The sequence below is a fragment of the Trichoderma reesei genome (genome assembly GCF_000167675.1).
Source record: "Trichoderma reesei QM6a unplaced genomic scaffold TRIREscaffold_3, whole genome shotgun sequence".
NCBI lineage: Eukaryota > Fungi > Ascomycota > Sordariomycetes > Hypocreales > Hypocreaceae > Trichoderma > Trichoderma reesei.
Genome location: NW_006711150.1, coordinates 728,767 through 749,130, shown reverse-complemented (window position 1 = coordinate 749,130; position 20,364 = coordinate 728,767). Strand labels below are relative to the sequence as shown.

General features: G+C 53.7%; 6 protein-coding genes across 6 annotated transcripts; 3 read left to right on the top strand and 3 right to left on the bottom strand.

Moving 5' to 3' along the window:
- Positions 1-69: 69 nt before the first annotated feature.
- TRIREDRAFT_120388 (cis-Golgi transport protein particle complex subunit) lies at positions 70-4,930 on the bottom strand (the record flags this gene model as incomplete). Its single annotated transcript, XM_006962620.1, has 3 exons — positions 70-1,883; positions 1,937-4,779; positions 4,897-4,930. 3 exons carry the CDS (start codon positions 4,928-4,930, stop codon positions 105-107), a joined length of 4,656 nt encoding a protein of 1,551 aa, XP_006962682.1. The 3' UTR covers positions 70-104.
- Positions 4,931-5,553: 623 nt separating this feature from the next.
- On the top strand, positions 5,554-6,842 carry TRIREDRAFT_75304 (uncharacterized protein; the record flags this gene model as incomplete). Its single annotated transcript, XM_006962840.1, has 2 exons — positions 5,554-6,498; positions 6,538-6,842. The coding sequence occupies 2 exons, from the start codon at positions 5,554-5,556 to the stop codon at positions 6,712-6,714; spliced, it is 1,122 nt and encodes a 373-aa protein (XP_006962902.1). The 3' UTR covers positions 6,715-6,842.
- A 276-nt stretch (positions 6,843-7,118) lies between these two features.
- TRIREDRAFT_40199 (uncharacterized protein) lies at positions 7,119-8,072 on the bottom strand (the record flags this gene model as incomplete). Its single annotated transcript, XM_006962487.1, has 1 exon — positions 7,119-8,072. A coding segment is annotated over one exon (954 nt), but the record flags the coding sequence as incomplete, so codon positions are not given.
- A 2,353-nt stretch (positions 8,073-10,425) lies between these two features.
- On the bottom strand, positions 10,426-13,332 carry TRIREDRAFT_56515 (DNA mismatch repair protein; the record flags this gene model as incomplete). The annotated part of the gene is made up of 5 exons (XM_006962619.1): positions 10,426-11,253; positions 11,313-11,713; positions 11,767-12,129; positions 12,234-12,591; positions 12,652-13,332. 5 exons carry the CDS (start codon positions 13,330-13,332, stop codon positions 10,426-10,428), a joined length of 2,631 nt encoding a protein of 876 aa, XP_006962681.1.
- A 575-nt stretch (positions 13,333-13,907) lies between these two features.
- TRIREDRAFT_120385 (uncharacterized protein) lies at positions 13,908-15,040 on the top strand (the record flags this gene model as incomplete). Its single annotated transcript, XM_006962839.1, has 2 exons — positions 13,908-14,322; positions 14,383-15,040. The coding sequence occupies 2 exons, from the start codon at positions 13,908-13,910 to the stop codon at positions 14,946-14,948; spliced, it is 981 nt and encodes a 326-aa protein (XP_006962901.1). The 3' UTR covers positions 14,949-15,040.
- A 195-nt stretch (positions 15,041-15,235) lies between these two features.
- On the top strand, positions 15,236-17,160 carry TRIREDRAFT_120384 (uncharacterized protein; the record flags this gene model as incomplete). Its single annotated transcript, XM_006962838.1, has 5 exons — positions 15,236-15,460; positions 15,529-16,440; positions 16,502-16,662; positions 16,727-16,904; positions 16,969-17,160. 5 exons carry the CDS (start codon positions 15,236-15,238, stop codon positions 17,041-17,043), a joined length of 1,551 nt encoding a protein of 516 aa, XP_006962900.1. The 3' UTR covers positions 17,044-17,160.
- Between the last annotated feature and the right edge of the window lie 3,204 nt (positions 17,161-20,364).

The following is a 20,364-nucleotide window of genomic DNA, read 5'->3' as shown; positions in this document are numbered from 1 at the left end:
CAGTGATACGAGTACATGTGCCCTCCAATTCTATCTATGTTGTATCTCGCCAACTTGCAGCAGCCAGTTTTGAAACCCCTGCGGATCAACATCGCATGATGCCATCACTCGATTATCTTGCCCCTGAAGCCAGGTAGCCGCTCGCTCTCAAACACCAGCGGCCCTCCCCCCGGCCCGCTCGCGTCCAGGCTCACCGTCATGCCGCTCCTGTCTCCCACCACGCGCACCGTCTCGCCCAGATTCCGCAAATCGACCTCGCATCCCAACGCCGTCGCCTGCCCTCCTGCTCCTGCTCCTGCACCTGCTCCTGCCCCTCCTCCTCCATCCCCGTCCGCATTCACCACCTCTCTAATCTCGACCAGCGGATACGGCAGCCAGCCCTCCCGCAGCGGAATCATGATGAGCGGGATCTCAGCCTCCGTCGCTGCCGAAGACGTCATCGTCTCCGCCGGCGATGACGCCGACGGGCCGGGGATCACAAAGTGGCCCTTCCGCCGGCCGCCCAGTAGCCAGGTGTCTGCGGGCGCCGTGACCTCATAGCTAAACTCTTGGTCGCTGCGCGCTGCCGCGTCCGCGTCCCAGATCCGCGTCCACTTGAGGTGCAGCGTCGCTGGCAGCATCTGGTTCGTGCACACCGTTGGCAGCCCTGCGCTGGTGCTGTCCTTGACGGGACTGGGAATTGAGCTCTGCAGCCGGATATCTGCCGTGTGCAGCACGGGTAAGGCTGGAATTTCCACGGGGATGAGGATCGACGACGGCTCGACTATGCCTTCTCGTGGAATGACGAGACGGCCGTTGGCCTTCTGCCAGCTTCGTAGAAAGGCTGACAGCTCTTCGGCCGCACGCTCGCCAACCCCAGGCGCTCCTCCGATCCCTGCAAAGTGCCTCTCCCACACCACATCCCTCAAGCTGGTGGTCATCATCTCTCCCATCAGAGTAGCTTGTTCCAGGTCTCGCGGCACCATCTTGGACTTGAGCTCGCGCCAGGCCGTTGCCACCACATGCTTCGTGTATTGCGTCAGGCTCGTTGTCTCCAAGGCCTCCGTTAGAGACCGCCTGACCAGCTCTTCCATCTCAGCTTCCAGTGAGGTGTAATCGAGCTTCAGGTACATGGTCCTACCACCCCTTTTGCCCGCCTTGGCCCCTGGAATTCTCTTCACCTTGTACAGCAGGCTCGCTGGTTGCTTCGGAAATATAAAGACAGGGCTGCTGGAGGGCACTCCAAACACAGAGTCGAAGAGCTCCGACTTGAGGAGCTCGCTCTTGTAGAGCCGCAGAGGGCTGGCGGAGGCTGTCGACACATTGAACCGGGAAAAGAGCGCTTCGTGCTTGAAGACGTCCTGAACATTGACGCCCAGAGCCAGAGCCACGTGGACTGCCACGGATTTGGCCAGGGAGAATGTCTCGTCGGCTTCTGTAATATACGTAGCTTCGATTTTGGCAAAAATGTCTGCCACATCTTGCTCCACCGAGTATGGGAATCGTATGGTGACCACCTCGTTCGCACCAATGGCGTCCATGTGAAAGACTCCAGCCTCGGGAGGCTTTGCAAACTGCATCGACGAGTCCACAAACGCCGCTTCCGTAGTCAGGAAGCGCAAGCCCCCAGTTGCTGGCTTCACTCGGATCTCGCATTTCTTGAGAGCGTTCCATCCGGTGTGTATGACCAAGTCGATGGAATTGTTCTTGTCAAGCGACGTTTGCTTCGTGGCACACATGGAAAAGTCAAACGCGCTCGCGCGCTGGAAGAGCATAACGTCCGCATGCTTGAATATGTCCGTGGTGCTACTTGACGCGTTCTTGACATCCCGCTCAAAGTGCAAGACGAGATTCTTGGTGGAGAGGACAAGGCGGTCGATCCTGTAGCGTCCCGAAACCACAGACTGGGATCATGTTAGTCCTTTCCCACGAGTATCATAGGCCAGCTTGAACTTACTCGGCAGCTCACTCGTATCTTGTTCTTGCCAGGTTTCAGGATGATTGGTGAGCCTGCTGCCGCCTCGAAGAGCCGTTCTCTGCTTGGCCCTTCGTCGACAGCCGTGATTCGCAACCTTGCAGAGTCAAAGGAGATTTCTTCTGGCAGCAAGCTCCTGAGACTGATATTCAGCGAGCAGCCGTCTTGGTTGTCGTCGTACACCGGAAAGCCATCCAACTCAACATCCATGAGGAAGTTCTCCAGCGGAACTTTGACCTCCTTGGAGAGTGATCTGGCTAGACGAGTGAGCTTCTCGACGATGCCAGTGACGGGCCAAGCTTCGGGATACGTCTTGCTCTGCGAGAAGCGGATCAAGCCCGACTTCTTCTGCAGCCGTTCCTTCTCGGCAGCGCAGTACTTGGTCAGCAGCTTCAGGGCAACGCCGACATGTTCGCCCTTTGGATTGATCTCATCCAGGCATTGGCAGTACATGATGAGCATAGACAGCTCCAGCAGGCTCCAACCACTTTCGCCGAAGAAGGGAGTGGTGAGCGAAAAGTAGGACGAGGCAGCCTTGTAGTCCTTCAAGTGAACCTTCAAGACGGCTAAATCTGCCATGCTCGAGTGAACCGCATGGTCATGGTTCGCCACCGTGAAGTGTCGCATGGCTTTATCCGTGAGTATTTCATACAGGCGATAGAAGTCATCGGTGTTGTCAATGGCCGTCCGTAGCACGGGATTGTCGATACCGGCCATCGAGGGGGTGTATGTCTCCTTAGACGAGGTAGAAGCGTCACCCTCGTCACCTTCACCATCGTCGTCGGCCCTGTCATCGTCGTTCAGGTCGACATCCTCCATGTTGTCGAAGCCAATTCCTCCAACCAAGGGAGCTTCGTCCCAGCCGTCGCTCCAGCCACGCTTCTTACCAAGGCTCGAAAGGATGCTTCTGGAAAGCATGTACAGCTCAGCCCGCCGCGCTGCCAAATCCTCCAAGCCATTCTTCACAAACGTTTTAGTGCCCTGAGCATCCTCGTCTGTCGGGAATTTCCTGCCGGGCCCAGGAAAGAAGCCGGGGCTGAGCGGAGTGGGTGGAATGCCGCTTCTCGGAGAAAGTGATGAGTTCCGAGCTGGGTGAATCATAGTCTTGGGCTCTGGGATGGAGGTCTTCTGCTCCAGTCCGTCCCCATATGACAAGGAGGATGGCGGAATCGGCAGAGCTTTCGTCGAGGTTTGAGCGAGGATTTGCTGGGCAACTGAAAAGGCAAATGAAGCCACCATGTTGTCGACTGTTTCTTCCACCAAGGGGCTCAGTTTTTGTGGTTTGCGACTCGGTGTCTTACTGGCTGTTAATCCCAGAATCACATCTCGCCGCAGTATCTGAGACACCGATGGGATGAATTGCAGTGTCCGCTGACATATCTCTGCAAACGTGGTGAGGTTCTCCGGCTCGTCCTTGTGATTTGGCGGCGGCGGTGCCAGGGGTGCTTCGCCGTAGAGGATAGACTCCTGCTGGCTCTTCAGCATGGCTATGAGCTCTTCTTTGGACGAGAGCGCATGGCCCAGCCTCAGCAGCAATGCGATCTGGCGGGAAAAGATGTAGCATCTGAAGTCGAATACCGACACCTTGTTCGCCAGAATCATGTCTCGGTAGGCCTTTGCTGTCGAGCTTATGGCTATCTGGTCAAAGTTGGGTCCCTTGGCCTTGAGTGTCTTGGACTCGGCATCGCTGCCACCATCACTGCTGTATTCGGCTGTGATTTCGAGTGCTTTCTCGGCCATTTCCCTGAGCCCTTCCGTATAAGCAAGCATTTCACCACCATGCCTCTCCGGCTGGCCCGATTCGAGCTGCTCGTGAAGAATCGTGTCCAGTCCAACGCTGAGCTCATCATACCCAACCAAAGCATCCTCCACGAGCCCAACGCTCTCGAACCCCCTCGCTAGTCCTTCTTTGAGAATGAAAAAGGTGCAAAAGTTCCAGCCGGGCAGAGTTCGCTGGGCGTCCTTTTCCCGAATGTCCTCCTCGTACTGGGTCACTCGCATGTCAAACGAGGCCAGGATGAGGCTCTTCATCTTTGCGATCAAGTCATTCCAGGCGTTCTCGGCGTCGAGTTCCGTTTCCGTGTAGCCTGTGGGCACCGCTGGAACAACCCTGGGCAAGAGGTCGTACGGCACATCATTGATCCCGATCCTTATCTGCGCGACGTGGTCCTGGGATCCCTTGGTGGTGGCGTTGAAGTCTGCTCGGAGCTTCTCCAGCAAGGGGGTCGTCCCAGGGCGCCATCGGGATGCTGTGCTCTTCTCCGCCGAATCTGACCTCCCGCTGCTTCTCGGCTGGGTCGAAGCCACCGTGTTGGGTATGACAACATGGACAATGAGCCATTCAAAGGCATCGTGATTCTCCTGGCCGCTCCCTTTCTTCGATGTACTCGCGGGCGTCGTGTGCACCTTGACCCACTCGCGCACCTCGGCTCGCACCGAGTTCTTGTAGGAGTCGTTGTCATCGCACCGGACCAGCAGCATCTTCAGATACGGCGTGCGGCGCAGCCCCGGGATCTGGTGTCGCCGCAGATTCCCGCTGGCCTTTGATCGAAGCGAGGGCGGCGCTCGTCCGGATTCCGTAGAGACACTAACACTGCGAGACCGCAAGCCGTCGGACCCCCGCGAGATGCTGCCCGAGCGCCGCCCTGACGGCGACAGGGTGGCCTCTGGCACCTCGAGATTGCCGCGGATCAGCTCGACATGCAGCGTGTCGATGGACCTCAGCGGCCCGGAGTGGGACTGCCAGTTGAGGTTGTGAAGGGGCAGCCGCGGGACGAGCCCCGGGGCGAGGAGCTTGAACACATCGTGGGGATCGAAGTACTCGACTGCGCGGGTGGTTGCATGCCACTCGAATTAGCTGGACCGACTCAACAATCTCAAGCTCCGAGAATCCCAAAGCTGCGAACAACGCCTTTGATCCTTCCCCTCGACCCTCCTCTTACCTGTTACCGTTGACGTCGACGTCTGCTGATCCATGGCCTCCAGCTTGTCTCAATCTCGAGCATTGTCGACCGCCGGAGAGCGTGTCGAGCGTCGATGCGACAGAAGAGCTGGCCGCAACGGTCGAGGTGCATCACTGACATGGGTGACCCCTGACTGGAGGCGCGCGAGCTGCCAATGGCTGCGGGGGGGAGCTTCCACTGGCCGGAATTTGTGTTACTCCGCGGCTGGGCGGTGAGACGGCCTTTACAGGCGATGACGCCTTTTCAAGTGCTGTAAGTGAGCGTGGTCTCGTTTCTTTTGATATATGAAGCAACCAGAGAGGAGATGGTAACAATTATCAAATGGATTTTTAATATACTACGAGTAGTTGGAAAACACATAGATCGCATTTGAATCATCTAAGAAGGTGGAAAGGCCGAAAATACAACTGCAGGCCAAAGTCAATCACAGGCGCATTCCAAGGGTCCATAGTGGCGGTTTCAGCGCACGTTACTGGAGGAGGGGCGCGGCAGAATTCCGAATGGAGGGGCATCTGCATCTGCATCTGCATCTGCATCTGCATCAAGAGACTTTCATGTAAAAAAAAAAGTTCAAAGATTCATCAAGCCGCCCTCAATCGCCAACCTAGATTAATTCGATCCAAATTCCGCATCAAAATGTCGCTCCTGCAGGCTGTCAAATACCAGCGAGGCAAGCTCGAGGTCCTGGACCAGCTGCTTCTCCCCCACGAATTCCACTACGACACCGTCTCAACCCGACAAGAGGCCTTTGACAGCATCGCCACCATGCGAGTGCGAGGCGCTCCGGCCATTGCCATCGTGGCCAGTCTGGGGCTCGCCGTCGAATTGCACAACAACTCCATCGCGGGCACTTCAGACGGCGAGGTCATTGCACAAATCGATGAGGCATTGGATTACCTCAAGGAGAGCAGACCAACGGCCGTCGATCTGACCAACGCCATCAACCAGCTCAAAGCGACAATCCGAACGGCCGAGGGCAAGGGCAAGGACGCCATCGTGCAGGCGTTCATTGAAGAGGCGGAGAGGATATTCGAAAAGGACCTGCAGAGCAACCTGTCGATAGGCGAGCACGGCGCACAATGGCTCCAGGCAAGGGCCGGCGCCTCGCCCGACCACAAGATCTCCGTCCTGACGCACTGCAATACCGGTGCGCTCGCCACCTCCGGCCATGGAACGGCGCTCGGAATCATTCGCACCCTCCAGTCCAAGGGATACCTGAAGCACGCCTTCTGCACCGAGACGCGGCCCTACAACCAGGGCAGCCGACTGACGGCGTTTGAGCTCGTCCACGAGGGCATCCCTAGCACGCTCATCACAGACTCCATGGCCGCTGCTCTCTTCCGAACGAAAAAGGCAGAGAACAACATCGCGGCCGTCATTGTGGGTGCTGATCGCGTCGTCCGCAACGGCGACACTGCCAACAAGATTGGCACCTACCAGCTGGCTGTCCTGGCCAAGCACCACGGCATCAAGTTCATCGTTGCCGCCCCCACGACGAGCATCGACCTGGAGACCGAGACTGGCGACGGGATCAAGATCGAGGAGCGTAAGAGGGAAGAGTTGACGCAAATCTCCGGTGCCGTCGTTGGAGCCGATGGTCGCGTTGATGGAAACAACAAGGTGCGCGTGGCGACGGCGGATCAGCGAATCGATGTCTGGAATCCTGCGTTTGATGTGACTCCTGCAGAGTTCATCGATGTGGTTGTGACGGAGAAGGGTGCTGTTGAGAAGGGCCCTGATGGCACTTTTGATTTTAGCCAGATTCTGCCTGAGCGATGGGCAAAGGTGGTTGGTTAAAAAAGACGTGGAAAATAGATGAAAAGAAAAAGGGCTGGAAAGATAAGAGAGGGAGTAAATAGAGGCATTTAACATGCCATCACGCTGGAAAAGACCAGAGTTAGAGCACAGCGTCACGATATAATCATTTCAGAGCATTCAATATCCAAATGAAAAATTAATTTCAACACTCAAACCCCTTACTGGCTGAGCGCGTGAAGAATGAGCTTCTGGTAGTCTTCGACCGCCTTCTCCAGGTCGCCGACAGTGATGTACTCGTGATCACCGTGAGCCACGAGGATGCTGCCCGGCCCATACAGATAACGAACATAGTCAGCATCCAAGTTGGGAATGTCAGTGCCGTAGTTGACGATGGTTGGCTCAAATCCTGCTACAGGTCAGATAATGCTCTCCAACGCGTTGCCATCAAGGAACTCACCTTCAACATCACAGTTGCACTCATACGGCCCATATCCGTGCGTACACTCCAAGGTAAAGGCATCCTCATCAGTCTCCTTCAGGATATCCGCAATCTTCTGCTGCACAACCCTGTGGCCCTGCCTTTCGGATCCAACGGCGACCCGGGCCGCAAGATCCACGAAAGCCTGTGCCGGGATCACATTCGCAGCCACGCCGCCGTCAAACCGGCCGACATTGAACGTGGTGTTGCCAAAGAGCGGACTAGACCCGAGATCCGTGTCAAGGATCTTGCCCATGGCCCGAATCATCAGCTCGTTAGCCGACTTGCCCATCTCGGGGTAGCCACTGTGGGCATCCTTGCCCTTGGCCACGGCACTGCAGAAGAGGGCGCCCTTGTGGCCGCACGCCAGCTTGTTCTCCGTAGGCTCGCCGAAGATGGCCGAGTCGAAGGAAAGCGGCGGGTCCATGTGCTTGAGCGAGTCGCTGAACAGCCTCATGCCGTCGCCAGTCGTCTCCTCCCCGACGACAAAGAGCAGGATGAGATCCTCGGGGTTGACGTTGCTGTTTGTGGAGAGCAAGTGGTTCACCGCCACGATCTGGGTGGCAACGCTGCCTTTGGCGTCCGTCGTGCCGCGGCCCTTGATGATTGTCTTCTTGGAGATCTCGCCGCCCTGGATCTCCCACGGAATGTGCGGAGGGACCACGTCGATGTGGCTCGTCACCAGCGCCTTGTAGCTGGGCTTCCTGTCGCCGCGCCACGCCAGGACGTTGAACCGGTCGGGCACATCCGGATGGTCCTTTGGCGGAGGGACAAACTGGATGTCCACCTGGTATTGGGCTTGCTGCAGGTAGTCGACGAGGAACTGGCCGACTTCGTTTTCCTGTCCGTTGGCAGATGGGGTTGAGACCAGCGCCTCAAGCAGCTGGAGCAGCTCGTCTCGGTAAGACGGAGCGTCTGCACTGGCATGCGGCGGATGCGATGAGCCGGAGTGGCCGACTTCAGAGAGCGGCTGCTGCTGCTGCTGCTGCTGCTGCTGGCCTGCGCAGAGTGCCAGCAGCGCCGGAAAGGCAATCGCAGTAGCTGAAGCCCAATGCATTGTGCAGATGTCGCTTGGAGCTGGCAATGTTCAGCTCCCGGGGCGGTGATGTAAACAAAGCCCTGGGTGCATGTAGGTAGAAGCCGGTTTAGGCCGTGAGGCGAGATGCCAAATGACAGGCCTCAGATCCACGTGACCAAGGTTCACTTGTCTCATTCGGGATCCTTTTGCTTTCCCTTGTTTTCCAGATGATACTTATTTGACGATTCTCAGATACCTACGTGCTGTGGCCCAACTTTATTTCCCTGTTTCTGAATCCGGCCTTTTTGGTGTTACTGTGTGCTGCCGCCAGTTGCCGAGTACCTTACTAGTAATGAAGCTCAAGGTGGGAGCTATGCGAGCTAACGAGAGCTATGGGAGTGCGGATGACGTACCCGGGAATGAAGCATTGGGGCGCAGGTATTACATGAAAACAAAATCAGGTTCAAATATAATAACTGGTGTTAATTATGAGTGAATGATCCTCGTCTAGGTAGTGTAGAACAATTATTGATTCGGGGTTGAGATGAAAAACTACAATACAGTTGCTATATGTGACCGTCGTAGCATCTCCGTGTAAGTCATTTCCCCATCTTTCGCAATATATAACCCACAGCAGCGCTTCATTTATAAGAACACCCCCAATGTTCTCGGAAAAGACACTTGCCATCTAACCCACGCTCTTATTGCCGTCACCAAGACACCATCCGCGTACAGTCCCTCATGAAGCTGATGCCAACGGAACTGGTTCAATAAGCCGTGGCTGGTATCCAAAATGTCCAGATGGAATCGCCTAGAGTAATTCATTTTTCTATGGCCAGACACTCCTCAGACAGCCACTGATGAGGACGAACGAGCCTTGGGTAAGGGGGATATGCTGCGGCGATCTAGGTAGATCTCAGGTCCGATGTTCTTGAGCCGTGTCTAACCTTGAGTGCCTTGATTATAGATATGTATCTGGACTTCTTGTGTAGGGAAACTGGGTATCGTGAAGGTATAGGACCTCCTTTCTGATATCGCTGTGGCTTGCGAGACGGCGTGGTTGAGTTAGGGAGCTGTCCCCCTTTCACATTGCTGATTTTTTGTGAGCTATCCATTACATCTTTCAATACTTGGGGGCTGGTATTTCTGATGAAAGCTTGAAGTTCGAACTGGAGACTGGTATTTCTCTTCGGTGCTTGGAGAACAACGAAATCCTTGTCGACTTGAAGACTCGTAGGGGGTGATTTCTGACGACTCTGGCTTTGTTGAAGGTGCGACTGTGGGAATATCAGAAGCCATGTCGGCTGTGTTGGGCATGACGGTAGATTCTCTACTCTCATATCGGGGAACATGCCAAGGCCAACGTCCAGGCCGTCGGATGCTATATAAGACTCTGGAGCAAACTTTGTATAAGACATGTGTAATATATCAATGTCTAGCAATCAGGTGCTTGTATAAGCAACATCAAGATGCCTCGCATAAACGACAAAGACGATGTTGACATTTGTCAGTAGAAACAAGTTAATCGTGTAATGCACACCCGCGAGATTGTTGGTCCCGTAAATGTAGGTAATAGCGAGGTAGGGCTAGACATTGAGACGAGGCAAAAGATGCGGTAGATTGTTCGCTATTGATGTAATCCACCAAATCCCTGATAGGCAATTAGCATGGCCATCTCGTCGGGCGTCTCCAGCCAAATGCAATCATGCCAAATCAGGAGCTCACATTCAAGGTCTTCAGATCTCGATGATGGATACAATTTCCTTGGACAGGACCGCTGCCATCACCCTCACTGAATGGTAGATGACCGTCCACGCCCATCTGTCAAGATGTTAGGCAGCTGCCCGTGATGGCATCATCTCTCCATCTGTACGTAGTTTGACCGGCTCCAAACACGTATTCGGGGCGTTTCCTGTGAAGATGGTCAAGCCGTAATGGTAGTCGAACAGAACATGTGTCTGCAGCAGCCTGAGTAGTCACAGAAGAGACGCCGTGTCACTGAATGCTGATAAGCGACCATTGGCCTAATGTCCTACCCGGAGGCGAGTCATTCTGCCCGTTGAATCATGGGCTTTTTTTTGGGTGGTGAATGGATAGATAGAATGGTTGGTTCTCTCACCACTCGTATTATCTGATGACACTCCCAGGTATATATTGCTAACACTGCGAACGTGTTGTAATGCAATAGAAGAACCAAAGAAAAAAAAAAAGCACAGCTCGTCGCAACTGAAGGCCCTTCGAATAGCCTCCAACCTCACATCTCGTCAATCTCCTGTAAACGTAAATTGAATTCCTCCTCGAGCCGCTTGAGGTAGCCAGGGAGAGCCTCCCCATTCAAAGATTTCTTGGCTTCTTCTAGGGCTTCGTAAAGATTCTGCACAAGTTTGTCTCGCTGCTTCTCCTTATAATACTCAGAGCTCTGCCGGCTCGATTCTCGCCGCTTCCGCAAATCGTCTGCAACATGCTCTGCGAATTTAATGAAGCTGTCTGGCATTCCAATGGCGCGAGCCAGAGCAATACCATAGTGGTGCTCATCGTTAACAATACCTGCGGTGGCATTATAGAGCATTGTCAGCTGAGGAATTCCCCCTTCACCAACCGAGGTATCGGATGCAAGATGGAGGTTGAGGACTCCGGGGTAATCCGCCAGTATTCGAGCTAGCTCGACGAAGTGGGTTGCAAACCATATAGACGCTCCAGTGTCTATCAGCGCCTCGGAAATTGCCATGGCAATTGCCATTCCGTCTCTGACACTGGTTCCACGGCCCAATTCGTCAATGATGGCGAGGCTCTTGTTGTCTATGTTCTTTAGGATGAAGGCCATCTCTCTCATTTCCACTCCAAAGCTTGAGAGATTCGCCTCTATGTTGTCTTGGGCAGAGATACGAGCAAAGATGTTGTGTATGATGGGGAAAGTTGCGAATTCTGCTGGGACGAAGCATCCGATCTGAGCCATGATTTGAAGTAGAGCTACCGATCGTATGTATGTGCTCTTGCCGCTCATGTTGCACCCCGTGACACAATGAAAACGATGATGTTGACTGGCATAGTAATCATTGGGCACGTATTCGCTCGCCATTCTCTGTAGATTGCAAGATTCAGTCGATAGAAAGCGGGCAGGGTCTCCCAGTAGCGTGTTACCTTGTCTAGAATAGGATGTCTTGCTGCCTTTAGAGCCAAGGTATCTTCTATTCCAGGCCTCACATAATCCCGTGTGGTGGTAACTTGGCCAAAGGACGAAATCATGTCCACGAGCGCAATCGACTCACACACTCGGAAGAGAGGCGGCACTTGGCGTCGGAGTTCTTTGACAAGGTCACGAATGGCAGCGTCGCTCCGCATGATGATCTCGTTCGAGGTGTCCAACAGTCGCTGATTTAGCTTGACCAGATCGAGGGTCTGGCATTCGATGTGCTTCTTCTTCGGGATCACATTGATAAATTCTGGCGGTATAGATTCAATGTCAAGATCAGCGGTAGGAATACGGAACCAGTACATGCGCCGGTTGTCAAATTTCAGGCTTGCCGCCACACGGTAGTCTTCTAAACACGAGTTGTTAGTAAGTCCCTTTCACAGAGCTGTTGACGTTCCATACCGCTGACTTCAGCTGAGTGTGCATGTATAACTTCGGTGAGTTCTCTGTATGTTTGACGAGCGACATCCAACATGCCACTGATGCCAGATTTGACTGCAAATGCCCTCTGATTGCGTTGGTCAAGCGGCGACTTCATGTACGTGACATCGGCTTCAATCACTTTTCTGATGCCAAGCAAGATGGGAACGGTCGTCTCGGGACGGCAGAGATTCCGTATTTTGATGAGCAGGTCACTCTTCGCCGGGTGAAGAGCTCTGTAAAGCTCCGGCACCGATTCCAGGAATGATTTGATCATGAGTATGTGGGTAATTTGCTCTTCGACTGCGAATACCCCAGTAGTTTTCCGAATAGTTACCAGCTGCGCTCATCAGTACTTACACAGCGACAATTTGGCATGCTTGACTTGCCTTTGTAAGAGTTTTCTCGACATCCTGGAAGAGCTTGAGAGCTGTCTTTACTCAGCACACTAGCTAGTTTGATGACATCCCAAGTGTATTTCCTACCTTTGCGGATTTCATGGAACATCTCTTCATTAGTGACCATCTCTTCGAGTGCATCGTACCGTGTCTTGATGAAGCCATCAAAATCGGTTGGCGGCTGCAGCATATTGTTGCGAAGTACACGGGAGCCCATTGGGGTCAGCGTGTGATTCAACAGTCCAAACAAACATTCTTTTGACTTGGCAGACTTGAGGTTTCGCATCACCTCCAATGATTGCATAGCAGATATGTCAATCATCATTGTGTCTTCGGAAGGCTGGTATCGAATGCGCAGCGATTGGGGAGAGAAGCTAATGCTAAATTGATGGTCGATGTACTTCATAGCCTGCCATTGCACGTTTAGTCGCCACGTCAAAAGGGTAAGGAGACGTAAGAAAGTACCCACGGCAGAGAAACAGCAGACAGCATAGTATTTTCCTTGGATAGCCACCTTGATCGGCCCAACATCACCCTCCGGGGCAAGGTGTTCTATGAACTCGATGCCCGCGGTCTCAGACCAGGCCGAGCGGTCATGGGACGATATTTCCGCTTCAGGTATCAGTCGTTGAACCAGAGCGAACAATGTGCTTGGCTCGTTGGGGGAGCAGGCTGACGGCATGAAGACTATGCGAGAAGGAGAGGCCAGTTGCAGTTTGTGGATCGTCTTCACATAGGATTGGTTGTCACAAATCTGGCTGAGGGTAACTTCACCGAGAGACAGGTTGACTGTAGCAATGCCCACTGTAGGAGCAACGCTACGGGCTTCACTAACTGCGCACACGACATCGTGGGATTCACTCTGCCCAAGGATAGAAGGCGTGGCACCACTTCGAGAGCGGCGCGAGGGAGTTGTCGGGCGTGAAGTGGTCGTCGAACCTGTGATGAGGGCGGTGCTGGGCCTGGAGCTGGCAATGGACGGAGAGTACCGGGACTGACCGCCGTACTCGCTCTCGATGGCACCTTCACTGCCTTGTCTGCCTTGAGTAAGGTCTCGTCGATAGGGGGGCGATTCAGGCGGCACCGAGCTTGAGAAGTAGGATGAAACTGTGTCCGTGGCCCGGGATGCGGATCGATATGAAGGCTGCATGGCTGCAGCAGCACATGAATATCTCCGGGGCCACTAGAGAAATAATGTTGGTGACAGGAGAATGATAAGTCACCGCAAGAAGCACTGAATTTCGAGTTACAGCTCTCCAATCACTGGGAGGATGAAGAAGATGGGTGTCAAGGGGAGACCGAGAGATGAAATGGAGCTGGTCAGGTGAAATGATGTCTCTTGATCGAAGACATTGATTATTCATCTATGACTCCTCTACCTATATAGGTTCTCTCTGCCATGGAAAGAGCATTCAATAGGTACCTTAAAAATGTAAACCTAGGCTCAAACGTCAATGAAGGAAGGAGCTGAGATGCGTGTGTTTGCTCCTACTGGGCGTGTGCGTACCAATCAGGACCAGGCACCGCCGCCTTGCTGAGTCATGCTGCTGGGCCTCAAAGTACGTACCGTCGTTTTAGCCCGAATCTTCTCCCAAACCAACCTTCTTCTCCACGTCTTGACCGCGCTCCCACGCCACGAATCACATCCGTCACGCACAGGTTTGGCTTCAAATCCACACGCCCTCTAGCGACAACAGCGCGAACCGTCGCCGCCCCTCCAAAGCCATGTTTGGGATCCTCGAGGCCGTGGCCGTGCCCCATGCCGGCGTCTTCAGTACTTACGATGAGCTGATCAAGGATCTGAACGGGCGGATGGAGAAGGAGGGCTACAAGATCGTCAAGGCTAGATCGCACCGCTCGCGGATGGGCGGTGCTGATATCCCTGGCAACGACATCGTTCGGTGCGATCTCGTCTGCGATCGAGGCGGTCGACCCTACAAATGCATGGCTACGAAGCACAAGACCACGACCAAGAAGACGGACTGCCCGTGGAAGGCCAAAGCAGTCAACCGTAAAAGCATTGGCGGCTGGGTCCTGACCATTTCCTGTGACCAGCACAACCATGCCCCCGGAACCCCAGAGCCACCAACGCCCACTGAGATGAGCGAGGATGAAGAGAATGATCTTGGCGAGCTTCCAGGTTTGTGCTGGGAGATTTTCCCGATAATCTCGAGCAACACGTCTAACGAGCATATCATAGACATTGACAATGGACCACGGCCCGATGCGCAGACCGCAACAGCTATCCAGCTGGCTGGCATCTCTGATTCAACTCTCCGGTTGACGGGCGACACTTTTCATCAGCTCAAGTCCGACTACCGCAAGATGTCGCAGCCAGATCGGCTGAACGCACTGGCACAATTCCAAATGCAAATCGCGGCCATCTACGCCGTGCAGAATGAGGACTGGCAGCGCCAGCGCCGGCAGGAAGCGCAAGATAAGCGGCACTCGATGGTGGACAAGAGCCGTAGGCAACTGTCAGCACAGAAACAGCGTGCAAGGCGCCGTGGACGACAAGAAGAGCAGCCGCAGCAACATCAGCACCAGCAGAGCATGGAGCAGCAAGCAGTCCACCACCAACTCCAGCAAGAGGCACAAAACAGTCATCTCCAGCCGTTGACGCATTTTCAGATGCCGCATAATCCCACCCAAAGCCCCGTCCCCATCCCCGGCGGCATGCCGAACATGGCCTTTCCACAATTTGGAGGCACGCCCAAGCGCATGCGCGGTCACCGACCGGCGATGGGTTCGCAGCCAGACGTTTAGGCAGGCTTTTGGCTCTCCTCCGATTGAGATCACGAGCAGAAGCCGGAAACTCTTTTCCGCTTCAAGTTTGACTCGGCCCGTTAATACTACAGATCAAAGGCCGGGGTCTTGAGATACGGGCGATTTGCTTACCATTTTTGGCGAGACCCCACATTCTCACCGCCTTAATTTTTCGTCGTTCCTAGTTTTTTTTTTGCCGTTTGGCCCCACCGTGGTTTATTTCGTAGCGAACTTCAACATTTTGTCGAGACAGCCATCAACAGTCGACGGACGCTCTGCAGCTTGCCATGGCGACCGTCCTACCCCCTCCGTCCAAGCGCCAGAAGCGCGAGAACCTGGAGAGAACACAGATTCAGCAGGATGTGACCGCCGTTGCAACTGGGCCCGCGGGCTCGTTCAAGGCGCGATTCCTCGACAGCGACGGAAAGCAGATGGCCGATGTCATTGAAGTGCCTCTCGCCGACGCATCTGAGAAAAATCTATCATTATTGTTAAATACATTGCTAGCCAGGGTTCGTCTCTACCGCCTGCATGAGGGTAGCACTGGGACCGTTGGACTAACGATGCATCGAGCTGATAGGACAAGGAAGAATTTCTCCCATATCGATTTCGAATACACATTCCAGAGACCGACATCGTCGTTGACCAATACCCGACCGACCTTCTTCAGCTTTTGCGCAGCCATGGCATTGAGAACCCCTTCGAAACGACAGTCACGCTGAGTGCCGAGCCCCAGGCAGTGTTCAAGGTCCAAGCAGTCACGCGCATGTCCCATAGGATACCTGGACACGGCGAAGCGATTTTGGCCGCTCAGTTCAGTCCCGCGACCAGTGGTCTATTGGCTACGGGCTCAGGCGATAAGACGGCTCGGATATGGGACACGCAGACTGGAACCCCAAAGTATACCCTATCTGGTCATGCGCACTGGGTTCTGTGCGTCGCCTGGTCGCCCGATGGCGAGCGTCTGGCCACGGGCAGCATGGACAAGTCTGTCCGACTCTGGGATCCCAAGACTGGAAAGGCTGCCGGCACCGGAGCTTTGACAGGACATTCTAAGTGGGTTACCAACATTGCCTGGGAACCCTATCATCTCTGGCAGAACGGCTCCCCCCGACTGGCGAGTGCGAGCAAGGACACAACAATTCGTGTGTGGGCAGTGAACACAGGACGGACCGAGCATGTCTTGTCCGGCCACCGGAGCAGCGTAAGCTGTGTGAAATGGGGAGGAACCGGACTGATCTACTCGGGCAGCCACGATAAGACAGTCCGGGTTTGGAATGCCGAGAAGGGAACACTGGTGCACACGCTGTCTTCTCATGCCCACTGGGTGAATCACCTGGCGCTGTCTACCGACTTTGCACTACGAACGTCATTTTATGATCACCAGGCAACCCCCGCCGGAGAGGAGGAAAGGCGGAAGAAGGCAAAGGAGCGGTTTGAGAAGGCAGCGAGATTCCAAGGGCAGATTGCGGAACGTCTCGTATCGGCCTCTGTAAGTGACTTGGCAAACAATTTCTCGGTGCCGGTTCCATATCTCTGACTTCATCGCACAGGACGACTTTACCATGTATCTATGGGACCCTTCCCAAGGCACAAAACCGGTTGCACGGCTGCTGGGACACCAAAAGGCCATCAACCACGTGACATTTTCCCCTGATGGCAGCCTCATCGCCAGTGCCGGATGGGACAATCACACCAAAATCTGGAGCGCGAGGTTTGTGTTTCGATGACACCGCAGCGAAGGCGTTTGGCACATGCTAACACGATGTCCGATGTAGGGATGGCAAGTTCATCAACACGCTCCGAGGCCATGTGGCGCCCATATACCAGTGCGCCTTTTCTGCCGATAGCCGGCTCCTCGTGACGGCGTCCAAGGATACCACGTTGAAGGTGTGGTCAATGGCTACGTACAAGCTGTCTGTTGACCTACCGGGGCACCAAGACGAAGTGTTTGCTGTATGTTTGCCCCCATTCATTGACTCTCTCAGCAGCCCAAGACCAATAGCTAACGGCATGGCAGGTTGATTGGAGTCCGGATGGACAACGAGTTGGCAGCGGCGGCAAGGACAAAGCCGTGCGGCTGTGGATGAATTGATGATAAGGGGGACATATTACAAAATGTTTTTGGCATGTGCGTTTACGGGCGTCCACTCAGGGGATTGACTACGTGCAGGTACTGGGTCTAGACTCCCTAGATGTGACTACTAGAGGATGAGCAAAAGGCGCGGCAGCCTGGTATCGATAGAATAGGGCGAATGAGACATTGCATGAAGACGACTCGCGGAAAGCACACGACAAGGGGATGATCAATCTCATTGGACGGACGAGCATGCTAAGGGGCAATTTCAAAGGTGAGCCCAAGCCTGCGCCGATTACTGCCGCGTCTGCCCAGTCAAAGCAGCCAGACAACGCCCTACATGACGCATATAAGATGAGGACGAGAAAGGGGGGGCTAGAGGAAGCTTGGCTTGCTGACAGCTCTTGCGGCGCAGTCGAATCCCTCTAGGCAAGCCGGGAATTTATCTTGAGGAGATTTCCTTGATTTTGGGCATTCGCCGTACGATAATGAGGAGATGATTCTCGTGCGGGGTAAAAATATGATGAGAAGCCCCCTTTGTGATAGTGGTGGCGATGGGATGTCCTGACGGGACGCCAAGTGACATTTTAGTCTGGCTTTACGTTATATATAGGTAGACGGTCTTGATAGTTGAGTACAGTACGAAGTAACTGTCGTGAGCTGATGGTGAAAGCACTAACTGTTGAGGATTGCTCCGAGATGGATGGGGGAGACGGGTAGATAGGTTACGGGAGGTGGTCCGGCAGATCAAAGGTTGTTCAATGGCTTGACCAACTAGATACGTATAATCCATAGTGCTGTACTGTAGAAAGATGGTAAGCGTGCTTTCATGATGATGTCTTGGGGATGGACATGTTCGGGAGACGAATACCGCCGCCGGGGAGCGTCTGGTCCGGGAAAGTCTCCCCGGATGTTGATGTGTCAGGTTTTCATGAAGACCTCGAGACTTGGACTATTACATGTTCTGCCTAGATGGCTTGCGTCTTGGGGTATCTTGCGTGGAACTGCGGTGGCCAGTCGATCTGTTTTTCTCGAGAGGCGTTACACAGCATGACACGCACTGGCTGCCTCCGAAGGGGGGAGTTGTTCCCTATTACTTCGCCAATTAGTGTTGACGAGTGTCATGTATGTACGCGGAAGGACGCGAGCACGAATGAAGAGTCGTATCGGAGCAATAGGAAGGCTGGCTTGTAAAGTAGAGTAGGATTGGCGTGCGCCTTGTCTCCAATATATCCGGATAAGGCGGGCTACGTGTGTGTACCTGGATGGAGTGAGGACGGGAGGAGAGGTAGGTAGGCAGAAACAAAGTATTACTAATAAGTGAGATGCTGTTACTACCTATCTTAGGTACTACGTACTAATGCGCATGGATGCAAGATACAGATACAAAGACTACCAAAAAAAGCAATCGGGGAACATTCATCTCCAATCCGAGGCGGCGGATAATACCTACTGGATGGGATCTCTGTGATTTGCTTGATTTCCGTTTTTGCCACAAGTGATGCAGGGATCGACAGGGCCAATGATACAGGTTGAGAAAGCAACGTGGGAGAGGAAATGGACGACGCTGGGGATGGCAAAGGGGGAAGAAAAAACAGCGCATCTAAAGGTATCATCGAGGTGCGATTTGTTTGATGATATGTCCCGGGCTGAGTTTCAAGGGGGGATGGAGGAGGGGAGGATCGAGGTTGGGAGAGAATAATATACTTGGGCTTGTTTTTGTGTGTTGGTTTCTGTGCTTTTGCATGTGAAAGCGTTGCCATTGATTGACTCATTTGGTTTTTGTTCATGCATGGGATGAGGGTTGGGAACTATGAAGACGAATGAGGACGGCGGAATAAATGGTATGCTTGACACACCAAAGTGTCAAGGACTTGGCTTGTAGGGGTCAGTATCGTGGCCCTGATGTAAAGGTACGAAAGTGGTCGTAGTAGGTATTAGAGTGATTTTTGGCTTGTCGTTGTTGGGACAAAGGCAGGGCGAGTGAGTGCTTCATGCAAGCAAGCAGGCAGGCTATTCCATTCTGACCGGAGCAGGGGGGGTGAAGCGGATCGCTGCTCTCCAGCGAGGCTTATTATACGGATCCGCGGGCTCTGCTCTACCCTGGGCGGCTTGTGTTGGGAAACGGTGACAAAAGACGGAGGCCTATTGGATACATGCTGCCGTGCAGGAGAGCTGTGTTCGCCGCTTGGATAAGGTAGACAGGACCTGACGGCGAGGTACAGTCTGTAATATCAAGGTATTTGTACTACGAACTGACGTACTTGTACTGCATCCCAATATGTACGTTGATAAGGCCTTGTAGGAGAATCTTTATTGGCAACCGAACGGCCAGATTCATTCATCATCACCAGCGGGAGGGCGCCTCGACACGCCCGTAAGGCACGGCCAGCCGGAGCTCACTCGGCTGTTCAAAGTCCAATGCAACGCAAGGAAAACGGAACAAGGGACAAGGGGAGCCACCAATAACGAAGCCGAGGAACCATTAAGAAAAACAGAGAAAACAACGGAAGAGAAAACAGCAGCATTAATGCAATGGGCTTTTTTTGGATCCATTGTAATCTCCACCCCCGCCGATGGGGCTGTTCTCTGTCTCTCTGTCTCCGTCGATCCGCTACCAGGGTGCTAGGGTTGAGAGGCTTTTTTCTTCTGCTTGGACATACCTAGCAACCTAGTAGAGAAGAGAAAGACTTTGGACGTGATGTGGGCCAGGTTTGGTGATGGCTTTTGGGTTAGTTGTTAGCTGAAAGTTTGCTGAGGATAGTCGAATGATGATGGCTTTGGCGAGGAGGAGCTGGGCTTGGGATAATTGGAGGCGGTTTCTGGGGCTGCACGAGAGGGTTCTTTGTGACGAGTATCATCAACTCGGCATGTACAGTATATCGTGGAAGCAAACAGATAACTTCGACTCAAAAAAGAATGTAACATGTTGCAAATGACCGGAGGGGAGGCAGAGATATTACAGGCACAGTACATACAAGGCAGATCGAGATCCCGCCAAAGAGACCACAAGCGCCGGCGCGTGAGCCATCGACGGGCCAAGGATAAAAACGTAAAAAAAGATGCAGCTCCTGGAAACGGTAATGACGGGCAGAAGATCCATCAGAAATGGATCCGATTGGGAGCCTGTTGGGCACAAACAAAGACCCAGGGGGGTGGGATTCCAGTGCTTTTACTGCTCCCGTTTCTGTGACTTGTGTTCTCTCTCTTCACGTTTTACCCCAGAGGCTTCCACTGACGAGAGACATTTCTCTTTTCCCCAGAAGTCTGGAGAGCCAAAAAAGCGCTCAACACGTGTCTGTTACCCGGGCGAGTGGTAGGTACCTTTTTGGATGCTCT